Source organism: Glycine max, chromosome 4, assembly GCF_000004515.6.
Source record: "Glycine max cultivar Williams 82 chromosome 4, Glycine_max_v4.0, whole genome shotgun sequence".
NCBI lineage: Eukaryota > Viridiplantae > Streptophyta > Magnoliopsida > Fabales > Fabaceae > Glycine > Glycine max.
Window position 1 is genome coordinate 39,636,758 of NC_016091.4, and position 15,420 is coordinate 39,652,177.

Genomic DNA, 15,420 nt, shown 5'->3' on the forward strand with positions numbered 1-15,420 from the left:
CCTAAGCGTGTCTACACGACACCTCACTTAGGAAACCATGCAGTATTTGTCGAGGCCACCCAGTCGTGCACCGTAACTCCCCCCCTAGGTGATCAACCTGGGTCTACAAGGAGTTCCCTACCAGATGACACACCCTCTAGTACAAAGTACATACTGCCACAGTTTATACTATTTCCCATGTCATATGAGATATGAAACATGGACACCATCAAGTACAATGACCATGGATGAATTAAAGCTCCTAAGCATCCCTTCAGAAATGCTTAGATTCTTTAACCACTTTAGTTTCCCACACAAGGGACGTCCGACAAGGTCAATGCACCCCCCCATGAACATACACTACATGCGATGTATGAACGTGGCCAAAAGCAAGTGCCAAAGACCATGGACCAATTAAAGCGCCTAAGCATCCCCTCAGAAATGCTTAGATTCTTTAACCACGTTTGTCCCCCACAAATGGGTCATCCGACAAGGTCAGTGCATTCCGCCCCCCACAAACATACACAACATGCACTTGTCAATGCATTTCCAATATCATCAACATTCCATTTCAATGACATCACCAATAACCACAAAAAACTCATTCCATATTGACATAACCATCAATAATAACATCAATTCATGTTGACATGATCACCATTAACAACGTCATCTCAAATCAATATCATCATAAATATCAACATCACCACATATCAATTAAAGTCACCAATAGCAACATCAACAATAAGTCGCATTCCTCATATAAATATATTTTTCATGCATAAGGTTCACACTTCCCAGGTCTTCAAACAACACAAGTTTAATAAACAATAATATTATTCATCAACAATAGATATATTGCATCACATTCGTTAAAAACATAGTTTTCTTGAAAGAAAATCAGCATGCAATAGGGATAGGTAGATATTCTCATAGCTAGGTTCCTTGATCCTAACTATGGTGTCAAAACGGTAAATTTTATAATAACTTCCCTCACCTATTGTGAGTTCTCCGTTAGTTCCTCTTTGCATCACTTAGAGGTCTCTCTCTCGTTCGCGCTTGTCGATCCAACGCAAGTCTCTATTACGCCAAAACGAAAAGAATTTAGTATGGATTTCAAAAATAAGGTCAAAGGTAACATTCGAGGTCAAATACCCGTGTCAAAACATAAAGGGCTGAGGGGTGTTTTGGATTCTATAAATGCAAACATCATTTTGAAATTTCGATCATGCCAATGTGACCAGGGTTCAATGAATGCCACAAAAATAACATTAAGGTTATAAAAAGATAACTTTTACAATGTCATTCTCTATGGTTTTTCAAAGGAAGTGTAAAAACACTCTATTACAATACCCAACACATAAGAGACACTAAGAGAAACTCAAACTAGTTAGGAGAAGGCTTAGAAGTCAAGATTACCTTAGAGAAACTTTGAAATAGAGGATTGAGGGATTTTCTCCATCGAATCTTCGAGGAGGATTCTGAGGATTCCACTCCGATTAAACTGTTCCTCTTGGTGTGGGGGTCCAACGGCAAGCAACGACGGCTTATGATGGCCACCGATGGTCTTGGGTGGTGGAAAATAAGGTTTTAGGGTTTAGGAGACGTTTTTGGGAGAAGAGGAGAGTGAAAATTATGTTTTTCACGTTGAGGACGTATTTATAACCTGCAAATTTCGCTTAGCGGGCCTGTCATGCTAAGCCGAAGTCCACTTCTTGCGCTTACCGCAACAATTTAGGCTTAGCGCAACCCCCTCTGCACTAGGGCTCGCTTAGCGCAGCTTTGGGCCGTTCAGCGCAATTTATCTCAGTTGGAATTGTGCTTAGCGCGCCATTCTCGCTTAGTGGGAAACCAAAAGTTATTATTTTCAAGATCCCACCGGTCAGACTGTAGAAACATATCTTAGGGATATCCAGACAAAATTTGAAGATGATCCAACGGTTAACGAATCCGGTATCGCGATTTCATTGAACTAGGTTTTGGTAAAATCTAAAATCTCATACTTTCAACTTAGCTCAACAAAACTCCACATAATTCAACATCCATATCAAGAAATTCACACATGACTATTTCAAGGCATACTTCAACTCATTCAAGTCTATCATATAGTCAAACAACACAATAAATACAATCAAACATCGATTTATAATTAATAACATTTCAAGGTGTTACAAAGTGAGCTTGATAGTAATGAAGATAATGATATTATCGAAGATGCTTCTTGTGTGGTTGCATTGGTTGGCAATTATGACATAAGACATTTATGCAAAGAATCATGCAGAAACAGTTCATATACAGGTCATGCTTGGGTTCATGAAACTTTGCAAGGACATCAGTTTGTTACTATGAAATTTTTCACATGGAAAACATATTTTCCATAAACTTTGCAAAGAATTAGTTGAGTAAGGCTTAAAGCCCATTAAACGCACGGGGTTGAAGAAATGGTTGGAATTTTCTTGAACATGATTGGTCATGGAATAGGTAACAAAATGCTTTAAGAAAGGTTTCAACACTTAGGAGAGGCTATAAGTAGGCATCTCCATGATGTACTACTTGTTTTCCTTAAGTTGTCCTTCAAATATATTAGGCTAGCAAATCCTATGTTTCATGATAGTTAGCAGATCCTATGACTATACTTAATTTTATTAGAAGGAATGCTGAAATGGATGTTGATTTTAGGCGCTATGAAGATGAAAACATCATTCTTGACATAATTTTCATAATGAAACTAATTTGAACCAATCCCATGTTTTTTATATAGTATCTTCATTAGAGATTAATCGTGCTCGAGATTTTATTTGAGATAAATTTATACATTGCAAGAAAAATGACTAACATTATGTTTATTATTTGTACTTTTTTAATTTAGATACATTTATGTTTGATGCTTATGTTAAGTTAATACTTTTATTATTTATTTTATCCAATTTTAATGTTTTATAAGAGATGTGGTTCTATTACAAAAGTGAACATATATACAGGACATATTATAATGAGTATCTTATGTGAGAATGAGAATGATTAATCTCAACTATTATATTAAAATGAAAGATCAATATTAAAACATTTAAAATTCAAATTAAAACCTCATTTTACTATAAAATCTGTATAAGATTTACCAAATAAAAAATCAAATATCTTAAAGTTTAATTTATGACGTCCTAAAATATCTCAAACTTATCATCACCATAACCACCATCACTGACATGACCATTTCCGCCACAATTGTCATGGTCGTCACCGCAACCACCACCATGATCATCAACTGCTGCCACCATTAACATGATTGTTGTTGTCATTACTGTCGCCATGACAACAATCATGTTGGTGGTGGTGACGATTGACGATCATGGTGGTGGTTGTGGTTGCGGCCATGATAATCGTGGCGGAAACGGTCATGACAGTGATGATGATCATGGTGATGATATGTTTCGAATATTTTAGGATGTCATAAATTAATCTTAAGATATTTGATTTTCTATTTGATAAGTGGTGGAGGCGGTAACAATGACAATAACCATGTTGATGGTGGCGGCGGTTAGCAATCAGGGTGGTGGTTGAGGTGACAACCATGACAATGATGGTGATCATGGTGATAATATGTTTGAGATATTTTAGAACGTCATAAATTAATCTTAAGATATTTGATTTTACGTTTGATAAATCTTATAGAGATTTTATGATTAAATATGTGGTTTTAATTTGAATTTAAAATGTTTAATCTGACATTTCATTTTAATCTAACGATTGATATTAGTCATTCTCATTCTCACGTAAGATGATCATTCTTGTATGATGCATCCTCTATATTTGTTAAAACTCATTTTGGTCATTATACCCTCAAAATCAATTTTGATTCAAAGTATCCAAATGCCATTTCTTAAAAAAAAAACATTTTTCTAATATCTGTTAATCAAACAAAAACACGTTATTTCATAATCAATTCTACAAAATCAATTTCATTCAAAATTAATTTTACTATTGCCAATCCAAAACACACACTACATTCTCTTCATGTTTGTCCATGTTCTTTCCCATAGGAAAATTGGTTTCACAATAACTAGAGTTCAATGATATATCAATCTAATTGCTTTAATATCATCATTTTTTAACTCTTCACTGCTCAATTTTTGTTCTTGAGAACAAAACATTAAATCTTAGTTTGCATTTGGAACTAAAGCAATCAAATTCATATTCTTCCTTGTCCATAGATGTAGTAATTGTCCATAGAAACTAACAAGCAACCATGGTATTAGTTATCCCACATTACACATGCTTATCATTGCATCGATATACAAAGCAAAAAATTGATTAATTTGTTTAGACCTAATATTCAATTTTTAGCCTCAATTTGATTCAACACGGAAAAATTGACTTTGAAATTAATGTTAATTGTTTTCCTTTCCAAGAGCCAAAAATATAATAGAAAGAATGCGGTTCATCAACGTGAACGAACATAAGCGCTATCTAAAGGCACAATTTGTTTTTTATTTTGTTTTTTATTTTAATGATATATTTTATTCTATTAAAACTAAGTCTTGATGACAATTTTAAAGGAATTGGAAAAATCTAGACCATTGATATTATAAAGGGTTAAGATTGTTGCACTAACAATCTTAACCCTTTGTAATATCAATGGTGAGTTGGAAAGATCTAGACCATTAATATTATAAGTGAAATGTATGTTTAGCCTATTATTTGACTAAGATGATTACTTTCTTTGTCTTTGTTTTATAAGAGAAATGCTAGTCGAACTCTTTTTGACTCTTCCTCAAAGACTCTCTATGAATGGTTAGAACTTATTGGAAATAATCAATTTTGGTAGAGAAAATCAATAAATGAGAAACAAAATCTACAAAAAAAATGATAATTTTTTATAAATTCTAACTAATCATAGAGAGTTTTAGAATCAGAGTGTCAGAAAAAGTGTTGTTAGCTTTTGTCTTGTTTATATAACTTATGTTTACTTGTTTGTTAAATCAAAAACTTACTTGATGGAAAAAATCAAAAACTTGTTTGATGATTAAAGAATGTCCTTTGTTCTAACCATTCCTAACACTACAAATTATTCAGAACCTTTCCAAGAAAACAATGTTCTAACACAAAAGCTGGCAATTTAGAATTGTTTCATTGTAGAAACAATCACACAAAAATTTGTAGCAAAATCACCCTTTTTAAATTATATTATATAATTGAGATTTGTTCCTCTCAAATTTCAATATCTTGTTTGAATTATAAATTTTAAAATCACTCTTTTTAAGAAAATTTTACCTAATGTCATTTACCAAATTTGTTTTTACCTAATTTTCATTCAATGCAAAAAGGGTAAAATTTTGTATGATTAGATAATCCACAAAGTTCAGCAAAATGAAAAATTTGTGATTCAAAGGGAAAAGGCAATAGGTGAAAAAAATGAGCAATGGATTGAGTTTAAATGCATGCTTTAAAAAAGTCCTATGGAGAGATAGGAGAAAACAATGAAAAAAGGGAGGAAAAAAAAGAAGGAAAAGACCAAAGAATGTAAGTTACTAACCACTTAAGGGAACATTTGGTAGGAAAGAAATTACTCAGAAATCATAGGTTGAAAATTTAGTTTCTCATATTTTATATATATTTTAAAAAATAATATTCTTGAGAAATGATATTTCTCGATAATGTTTTTTAATCTGTTTTCATAAAAAATTTCTCATAAGAAGGTGAAAATCTTACTTTTAAAATTTAATTTTTTTTATTATAGTAAAAACACCATCTCATTTTTTATTAAATTATATAATATAGTAAATAATTAAAATAATTGATAAAAATATAAATAACTCTTTAATCCTTAAAAATTTACCTAAAATTTTTTAATAATCAATCAAACGATTTTTATTTATTCCAAAAGAAACATGATTCGGGAGATTCTTAGTTCCCCATAATCATGATTTCCTTGGAAAAAAATTTCTCCTTCCAAATGTTCCTTTAAAGATCCTAATCTGTTGAATTAAAAACTCCGAATTCTTATTTTCTACAAAAACTTGCATGAGAATGTGGGCTCATTGAACTAAAGTTAAACCAAACAGAGACCAAGGCAATGAGTAACAACCGGTGTAAGTGACACCTCACATGAGAGAGTAGAGCAGGGAAATAAAACCCACCCAACCCAACACAACACAACACACCCGGGTACAACGCTACGCCTAGTTTGGTCTTGGGTGGGACAACAAAGCGCAAAGAAAAACGCGGTTTTTGTTCCTCCTGCTCTCTCTGACTCTGTCTCGGTGCAGCAAAAACCTTCCTTCTTCATCAATTCCACGAACTCAAACAACAAATAATTCATTCTTTCAAATTTCAATTCTAACATAGAAATAAGAATAAAAATGGGTTGTTTCGCCAGCAAAAACGCTGACACCAAGGCCAGTAGGGCTGCGCGTTGGCGATCCACGGGCATTGTTGCTTTGCGCGATTCCAAATTAAAGGCAATTTTTTTATTATTTCTCTCTCTCTCTCTCTCATGTTCTTCTTCGATTTTATTTATTTAAAATATAACCGATTGTATTATCGTTAAATTTTTCTTCTTCTTCTTCTTCTTCTTCTTTTCCTTTTCTTCGTCTGTGTTACACTCTTGAGTCTTGGCCTTTGTTTTGCAGTATTTACTAAATTGCAATGGTTTTTCTTTTTCTTTTGTTTTAATAGTTTTTTCGTTGGTTGAGATGATTGATGCATGTGGCATGATGGGGTGTTAACCGTGTCACGTGTTAAACCTTGAAAGTGTGTTGATATTATTCTGGTGGCAGAAAAGATAAAAGCTTATGCTCTTGTCGTCTAAAGTTAATGACACCTAGGTCACTGCTTATAGTATTTTCTTCCTCTTTATGTGTGTAGTTTAAGCTTGGTATGTGTTTATAGCATTGGAACCTTAATTAATGTTTAATTTTCTGTAAGCTATTATGTGTACTAGTTCGGTAGTGTTAGATAGAATACTTTAATAGGATAATCTGTTTTTCTTGTTTGAATTATGTTATTTACATATTGAAACTATTTTAGGGTGATTTCTGGGTCTGATTCGATTTTTCTGAAAAGTTGTTTATACTGTTATGTGATACTTACAAGACCTATGTTCAAAACATTTGATGAAGTCTGTGGCTTTTATTGAAAATTTGAAATTTTTGTTGTTATGCAGATAGACACAATTTGCTTTATTTCTTTCTTTTTTTGTGTATTTGTATTTGTGTTGCTTGCCCGTGTGTGCTTTTGTGAAACACACTTACATACCTTGGAGTCCCTTTTGCTAACAGACGTTTCCGGATGAAATTCTTGAGTTAGACACATCTGTTCGCACTCTTGACTTGACGCATAATCGGATAGGTAAGTGGTTTTTGCATTCTTTCTTTTTCTTTTTCTTACATTTTGGTTAAGATGTCATTGCTCTGAAGTGGATATACTAATGGTGACCAGGAACAGAAGTGCCTTTCCTCTAAAGGATTATTATTTTATTGCTAACAATTCATTTTCTCGACTTCAGTTGACATTCCGGTGGAAATCAGCAAATTAATTAATGTACAGCGCCTGGTAAGGACCAACTATTACTCTGCCTTTGGGACGGTATCTTCTATTGAGCATTTACTGTCAACTTTTTTGGACTGAGACATTGATTATGGATTTTATCTGATGCTGTTGCATTGTGAAGGGTCGGTAAATTAAATTAGCTGCAATAGATTTTGGCATGAAATTAGTGGCCCTCTTTTGTTAATATCAGTATTCCAGCTAATAATTGTTGCCTTGAGTACGTTTCATTGAATTTGTGCAGTTCAATAATATAATTATTCTTGGTCAGTTTCTTTTAAAGGCTTTAGCTAAGTACCTACAAATGACATGTTTAAATTTTAAAGGGTAGTTATACTCCATGCTTCATTTTCAGATATATGTACTATTTCTTGTTAGCTTGAGTTTCAGTGAAACTACCATCTTATATTCCTATAATCTACAAGCTGGTGATAGAAGGCTTTCAATCCTCTCAAAATAATTGCCACAAAAGTAAAAGAATGGAACAGTCTAGTGCTTGCTAGTAACAAAACCTACAAGCAATTAAACACTATAGTTGTCTCCTTACTTGGTATTGGTATTTGGTACACTTTTATCCAAGTTGCCATACATGTCTGTTTTACACCATTCATTGAACTTATATACTAAAGGGACAAATAGAAGTTATGAAGCCCAGGCCTGACTGAAGTTTGGTTGTATTCCCTCCTTGAACCCTGTCATATTGTTGTTTTTCCTTTACAGTTACTCATTGATTCTTGTAGAATCATTAGATTGAGTTTATATATTCATTTTGAAACTCATGCTTTTTGGAACAATAAGACTGTGCTACCTTTAATTTATTTATTTTTGCCATGGTAGTGTTTTGGTAGTGGTTGCTTTGAAGTTCTTCAAAGAGCTATAATTATGTAACATCAAAGATTGATTATGACTGCTATTTAATATGGAAGTTGTATTGATGTTACAGATATTAGCGGAGAACCTCATTGAGAGACTGCCAGTGAATTTGGGGAAACTCCAATCTCTGAAACTGATGAACCTGGATGGAAATCGAATTACTTCCTTGCCTGATGAATGTAATTTTCTTCTTTAATCCTATAGGTCACTATTTAAAAGAAATATTATTATCTTATTTGCTTACGTGATATGTATCTAGTGGAATTTTTTCTGTTTTTTGTAATAGCTGACAGTGTATTATTTCTCTAGTGGGCCAGTTAGTAAGGCTGGAACGCATATCCATCTCAGGGAATTTGTTAACATCCTTGCCAGCAACCATTGGAAGTTTGAGAAATGTAAGTAATTAAATTATCCTTTGACTTCTCTATGGCTTCTATGATTTGGAATTTCATGCTTAATGCATTATATTAGATATAACTATGAGTATCATTGCTTCATGATCATGGAATTTTGAAAACCATGCGATTATCCTTTTATGTTCCGACATTTCAAAAAGGTAGCTGTCTCCATGTCATATATGTGTAAGACATGATGTAACATTACTTGTTATAATGAGACACTTTATATTTTATTATACTGTCTGTTGTGGCCCATTTATGGCTAACTGTTCCTGCTTTTAGAAAATTACAGTTTTGCTGTTGACATTACTTAACTTCTAAACCATAAAGAATCTTAATAAATGAACAGAAAGTTCCCTTATATTGTTTTTTAGTATGAAATGCTTACCGTTTTCTTATAACTTTAGAGTCTAATACATTGTTTGATGATGCAGCTGGTGCTTTTAAATGTGTCAAATAACAAGTTACAGTCTCTTCCAGAATCTGTTGGGAGTTGCTTCTCTTTGGAAGAATTACAAGCTAATGGTGTGTTTTTTATTAACATAAAAAGTTCATGTATGCATTGCATGAGCATGGTAATGCATGTTTTTTCATATTTGTGTGTACGTGTATGTTTTCCTTGCGTCCGAATTCATATTCACGTGTGTGTGTTTGCTAAACTGGATTTTGTTGATTGTTAGCCTGATGAGGAGGATCCGCCTTCATGCTATCTTTCTTTCTCTTCAACAGAAGTTTTTGTTTTAGGGTTTAGGGTTCTCAATACTAGATTGCTTCTTGAAGTTTGAGATCACTTTTCTTATCTTACATCTTATCTTTAAGTTGAAGCTTAAGTGTTTGGATTGCCTTGTGCTTTGTAGTCTGTGCATGTTTTTTTAGGTATTTTTGAGGAATGGATGCTTTTGTTAAAAGCTCTCTCTCAGGAAGCTGACAAAAAAAGCTCCCCCTCTCCCCTCCAAAAACAGTTAATCCAAACATGCCTTGGTCTGGTTTAATTTAATCAAAAGTCACTATTTGGTTATATGTGGTTATTATTTGAGGATATGCCAATATTTCAGTTTGAAGACTGACTGTGGTGATATACACATCATAAGATCTTTGGAACAATTTGCACCATCTTTCTTTCTATTTGTCTTTATGTTGTATTTGACTGAAGCTAATTTCAACCATTTTGTGAACATTGCAGATAATCTTATTGAAGATCTTCCCTCTTTGGTGTGCAATCTTTCTCACTTGAAGTCACTTTGCTTGGATAACAATAATGTGAAGCAGGTAGTATTTTGTGATTTTTAAACCTAGTTTATGAAGTGCCGGATTTTAGTGAATGCACTTTATTATTTTCCTGTTCTCTTATGTTAATTTATTTATTTTGTGAATGTGTTAAATTTTTCCATTATGTTCTAAAATTTAGTTATGGACATCTTCTAACTTCTAAGGACTATCCAACTGTGGTGTAAAACCACAGAATGGCCGAATGTTGATTGCTTATGTGTTTCTTCACTAGAAATTTGATGCTACCCATCCTAATTCTATATGAATTAGGAAGCAGTACTTCAGTCCTTGAAAATTTTTGGAAGCATTAGCAAAACAGGCGAGAAATTTGGCCTGATTATATCAGGTTACTAAGTTCAGCTACCTGAATTCATCTGATGCAACTTGTAACATCTCTACCTTTAAATTAACAAAATGATTTTAACGAATATATCCAAAGAGACAAATTAAAAAAATGACAAGAGAAAATAAAATTTATGGGGAGCTGTATAGGATTAGGCTTCATATGTATAGGAGAACTCTGAAAAGTTCAATTTAAGGAAAGCGGCCATTTTATTCACAGATCTCTCTCGTTAAATTGAACTCTTCACAAAGTTTTCAGATTGTATAAATATATGACAACTCTGAAGTGTTCAATTTAATGAAAGCAATCATTTTATTCACAGATCTCTCTCTTTCTTTAACTTCAATTCCTCAATTTTTCTTGAGTTTCTACTTGGTATCATGAGATTGCTGTTTGATCAATGGCCTTGCATGCAAATCCATTCCATAATTTGACCAATCCTTACACCTCTTCATCTCCAGTGAGCACTCCAATTAACTTCTCACAGTTAACTTCTTAAAATTGGACGAGAAAAAACTTCCTGTTATGGAAGCAAGTGCAGCAGCTTGAAGCAGCGATTTAAGGACATTGAGTCCATTGCTATGTTGTTAATCCAGATATTCCAGATTGACATCACTCCTAAGAAGGCCATGATTGTAGTACTGTCAATGAAGATTATATATACTGAGAGCAGCAAGATCATTTGCTGTTTTCATGGTTCCTCTCATCATTGTCAGCAGCTCTTGTTTCTTGTGTAGGTTGCATTCATTCTTGGCAGCTGTGGGATGAAATTCATGATGCCAAGTGGTATATTAAAGCCCTAATTGATTCCTTGCTGTCTATTGGTATTAGACCTCCAGTGTTGCAACAAGAAACTAGGATATACTAGGCTAAATTTTTTATGTTTGTGTTGATATACGAGCAAACTGATCTTTATCTGGAAGGATTGAAAAAAAGGGAGCCTAGAGGGGCTATGTGTGCAAATTTAACATGGTGGATATTTTAGGACCTTCATCTGTGTTGCAAATATGTTGGACTCAAGAAATAAACAGAGTTCTGAATAAATTATATAAATAATCTAGTTTCTAGGCCACATTTGAATACAATCATCAACAAACACCGGGTTTCTTATAATGTGGGTTTGGGCCTAACTCAACCCCCACAAAAACTAGCTCATAGGGTGTGAGGGTTGCCCCCACTTATATACTCTATCTTGGGACTATCTCTAGCCAATGTGGGACTTGGATTTTTTCCAATATAGCCCCTCATGCCTAGTACTTTTGGGCTTGGTGCGCGGATAATATGGTGGGTGACCCTTTTAATGGATCTAGGATAGATTCTGATATCATCTTAGAATGTGGGTTTAGGCCTAACTCAACCCCAAAAGCTAGCTTATGGGGTGAGAGTTGTCCCCCACTTATATATTCTATCTTTACCTTGTCTCTAGCCAATGTGGGACTTGGGGTTTTTACTCCAATAGGGTTTCCCCTATCATGGAGTTTCCTCCTTCAAAACACCAGAAATAGCAACCTGACACATTAATTGTCTTCTACAAGTCTGTCACACAATCTATATATATAACCATCTAATCCTAAACTATTATTGAAATAACTGCCTAATAAACTTCCTAATAACAATTTTAACCACCTGATTCAGAGCTTGGCCTATCAAAATACATGAAATTTGAACCTCTTAATTGTAATTGCTTCCTATTCTGGATATGGAGTACTTTTGACGAATGATTGAGAGGATAAGTGAAACTTCAGAACTCAGGTTGTAATATTTAAAATGTACTTGATAAGTGTTAAATTTTATTCTTCTAGACAAAACCAATTGATTGGTCAGTGTAGTTTCCTATTGTGTGGGAACTGCTGAGTAGCTAAACAGGAGTGTTACAAAACTGATCAACACTGACATATAAGAGAAATATTAGTTTTGTTTCATCTGTTGAAGTTGATTGTTACTACTTACTATAGTATGGGAGCTTGCATTGTCAAGTCTTTAGCATTTCATAAAATTTACAGACTTGAATAATTGGTTGCATATTGTTTGATTATTATTTTTGCTTCTGAAGAATCTGAGTCCAGGATTTCTTATGGGAAGCATAAGCTTACAAGTTACTTGAATGAGTGGTTTACTTAATGCTTGGAGTTATTTCTATCCACCAAGTTAACTACCATCACTGAGATATACATGTTGTACAGTAATGGTTTGACTTAGCTGTAAGGATGTATAAAATCAATGACAAATTTGCTTTGCCATTATAATAAGCTATACCTGTTTCTCTTTGCATTGGTTTGGTCTGAGGGAAATGCATATAGTTTGCCAGAAAAATTTGTTGCTTGAATATCAGGAATATCCAGTTGCATTTCCACTCATACGCATGGGCACTTGGGCAGTTACTCATTACAAGCATTTGTAAGAGGTGATCAAGTGGTGCAGCATTACTGAGTTGATATTTAGAATTGTAATATTTTTAAACCATACATGTTAAATTGTAGCATTGACATTGAAATACATATTTCATACGGACTAGAATTCCTGTTGATGGGTTTGGACTCTGGCGTCATAGGTGTCCATCTTTTATGCAATAAGCCTCATCGATAAACTATTTTTAGATGATGATGCCTTTTACCCTTTTTTTTGTCTTCATAAATCCATCGCATCTGAGTTTTGTCATCTGCCTCTAGCTTCCAAATAGGGATGGGAATAGGTCAGGCCAGGCTTTGAAAGGCCTGAGCCTAGCCTACGATGAATTTTTTAGGCCTGAGTCTGACCTATAGCCTATCAAAGGCTTTTATTTTGGTTCGGCTTAACCTTTTTAAAAGCCTAGTCTGGCCTGATAGTCTTTTTAAAAGTCTTCTTCACATTAAATCTTTTTTAATATTCCTTTGCTATGGAGTAAGTAGGAACGTAATAGAAAAATTAAAGGAAAAAGAAACGTTAACAGGAAGCCAATAAAAATAATGAGGAATATAAAGGGGCACATGACTCACACCTAAATTGTAATTAAAGTCTTACTTGATTATAGGAATAGAAGTTATGAAGCAGTAATGTGTAATCAAAGTTTGATAGTTCCAAAAAAAAATTAATTGTACCCAAAAAATAATATAAGTATATATTGATACCCAAAAAATAATATAAGTATATATACATATATATAGGCAGGCCTATCAGGCTTTTTAATAAGTCTAAGCCTGGTCTATTTAATATAATAGGCTTTTAAAAAAGCATGAGCCTAATCTTTTAATTAAATAGGTCAGTTCAGGTCAGGCTTTATGTAGGCCAGGTCGTAGGTCCCTGTAGGCCGGCCTGGCCTATTCTCACCCCTACTTCCAAACTTGGCGGTTTATATTCCAACCAATTTCCTTAGATTTCAATTGTCTTGATGACACTTTGGTTTCCTTTTGGACAGATACCTCTGAATTTATTGAAAGACTGCATTGCTCTTCAGAACATATCACTGCATGGTAATCCTATATCAATGGATCAATTTCAGCAGGTACGATCTTGTTTTGTATTTTTTTTTCCTTCTCTATTTTTCTGCTAAATCTTTAGAAATATTCAATTCTCAATACAAATGAACTATTGATGAATGCTCTAGATGGAGGGGTTTCAAGAGTTTGAAGCAAGGAGGAAAAAGAAGTTTGACAAACAAATTGATTCAAATGTGATGATCGGTTCCAAAGGTCTTGATGAGGGTGTTGATCTATGAAGTGATCTTAGGCTTGTTGATGGGGTCTTTCAGTTGTACATTTGGATGAGCTTTTGGATGTAGCGTGGAATACAAGGTGTCTTATCCATGCCTTTTATTTCACAGATGAAATAAGTTTGTGGGGATCCTTGTGTCACGTTGTATATTATTGTTTTTTTTTGTTACCCTATCCAAGTTTGCCTACAAATGTGCTGGATTGTAGATGCTGGCATTATACAGGCATTATACAGCACTAGACTAAATTTCCCTATATGGTATTTGAAGTCATTTTGTTGATAATGATATATGTATCTCAGCAGCTGTAAATTAAAAAGGCATTGCATTCTTTGCCCCATTAATTGTTAGGAATAATTCAAAGTTTTAAAAAGCTGTAAACTGGTAGTTATAAGGTTGGTTAAGTTTGTTTTCTTATAACCAACAAGTAGTTACTATTAACCTGCTATATAAGCAAGGTTCCTACTGTAATCAATTGAGAAGTGAATAAGCAATTCAATTCATTTTTTCTGTAAAAGTGTAATAGTTAACATGGTATCTAGAGCTTATACGAACCTGACCTGTGAAGATTAGAAAGAGGGAGAGCAAACTTCTGTTGACACCAAAAAAACTGAGGGAAACCCTTCTTCTTGAGATTTTTTTTTGAGAATTGTGATTTGTGAGTGATTCTTCATTGTTTTCACCATCATATCTGTGATTGTGGTGGCTGAGTGGGGTTCTTGGTAGTCAAGAACGCGTGTAGAGGAACCTCTGAGATAGCAGTTGTGTATAGGAAAGTGAAGGAGGATCAAGGTGCAACATGGCTGGCTCAAACAGTATCATTCAAGGATCTTTACCGGTTTTTGATGGAAAATTGTTTGATGATTGGAAGGTAAAGATGTTGGCAATCTTTAGCTTCCAAGATGTATTTGAAGTGGTGACATTTGGGTTTGAAGATCCTGGAAGGAAAGCCACTGAAGAACAGCAATTGGATTTCAAACAGAAGCAAAAACTTGACTGCAAAGCTCGATTTCTCATCTACCAATGTGTGAACTCAAAGATTTTCAACAAGATCTCGAAGGCCTCTACCTCTAAGGAAGCATGGGAGATTCTGATGAAAACATATGGTGATGGAGAAAAGAACAAGAAAGTGAAGCTACAGACTTTGAGAAGGCAATATGAATTACTATGCATGGATGAGAAAGAATCAATTTCAGATTACTTTGATAGGATTCAAGAACTGGTTAATGCCATGAGGTCGTGTAACGACAAGATCCCTGATGAACTAGTGGTAGACAAAATCTTGAGAACATTGCCACCACGATTTGATCATGTGACTGTTGCAA

General features: G+C 34.0%; 1 protein-coding gene across 1 annotated transcript; it reads left to right on the plus strand.

The window, feature by feature from the left end:
- The first annotated feature begins 6,112 nt into the window (after positions 1-6,112).
- LOC100792498 (plant intracellular Ras-group-related LRR protein 7) lies at positions 6,113-14,414 on the plus strand. The gene is made up of 9 exons (XM_003522949.5): positions 6,113-6,437; positions 7,257-7,326; positions 7,484-7,530; positions 8,468-8,576; positions 8,707-8,792; positions 9,230-9,320; positions 9,979-10,064; positions 13,802-13,888; positions 13,991-14,414. The coding sequence occupies exons 1-9, from the start codon at positions 6,339-6,341 to the stop codon at positions 14,099-14,101; spliced, it is 786 nt and encodes a 261-aa protein (XP_003522997.1). The 5' UTR covers positions 6,113-6,338; the 3' UTR covers positions 14,102-14,414.
- The last annotated feature ends 1,006 nt before the right edge of the window (positions 14,415-15,420 follow it).

Coding starts and splice junctions, on each gene's coding strand:
- LOC100792498 (XM_003522949.5), top strand. CDS start 6,339: ATGGGTTGTTTCGCCAGCAAAAACGCTGACACCAAGGCCAGTAGGGCT. Junction 7,531..8,467: donor TAATTAATGTACAGCGCCTG/GTAAGGACCAAC, acceptor TTGATGTTACAG/ATATTAGCGGAGAACCTCAT. Junction 13,889..13,990: donor CAATGGATCAATTTCAGCAG/GTACGATCTTGT, acceptor TGAATGCTCTAG/ATGGAGGGGTTTCAAGAGTT.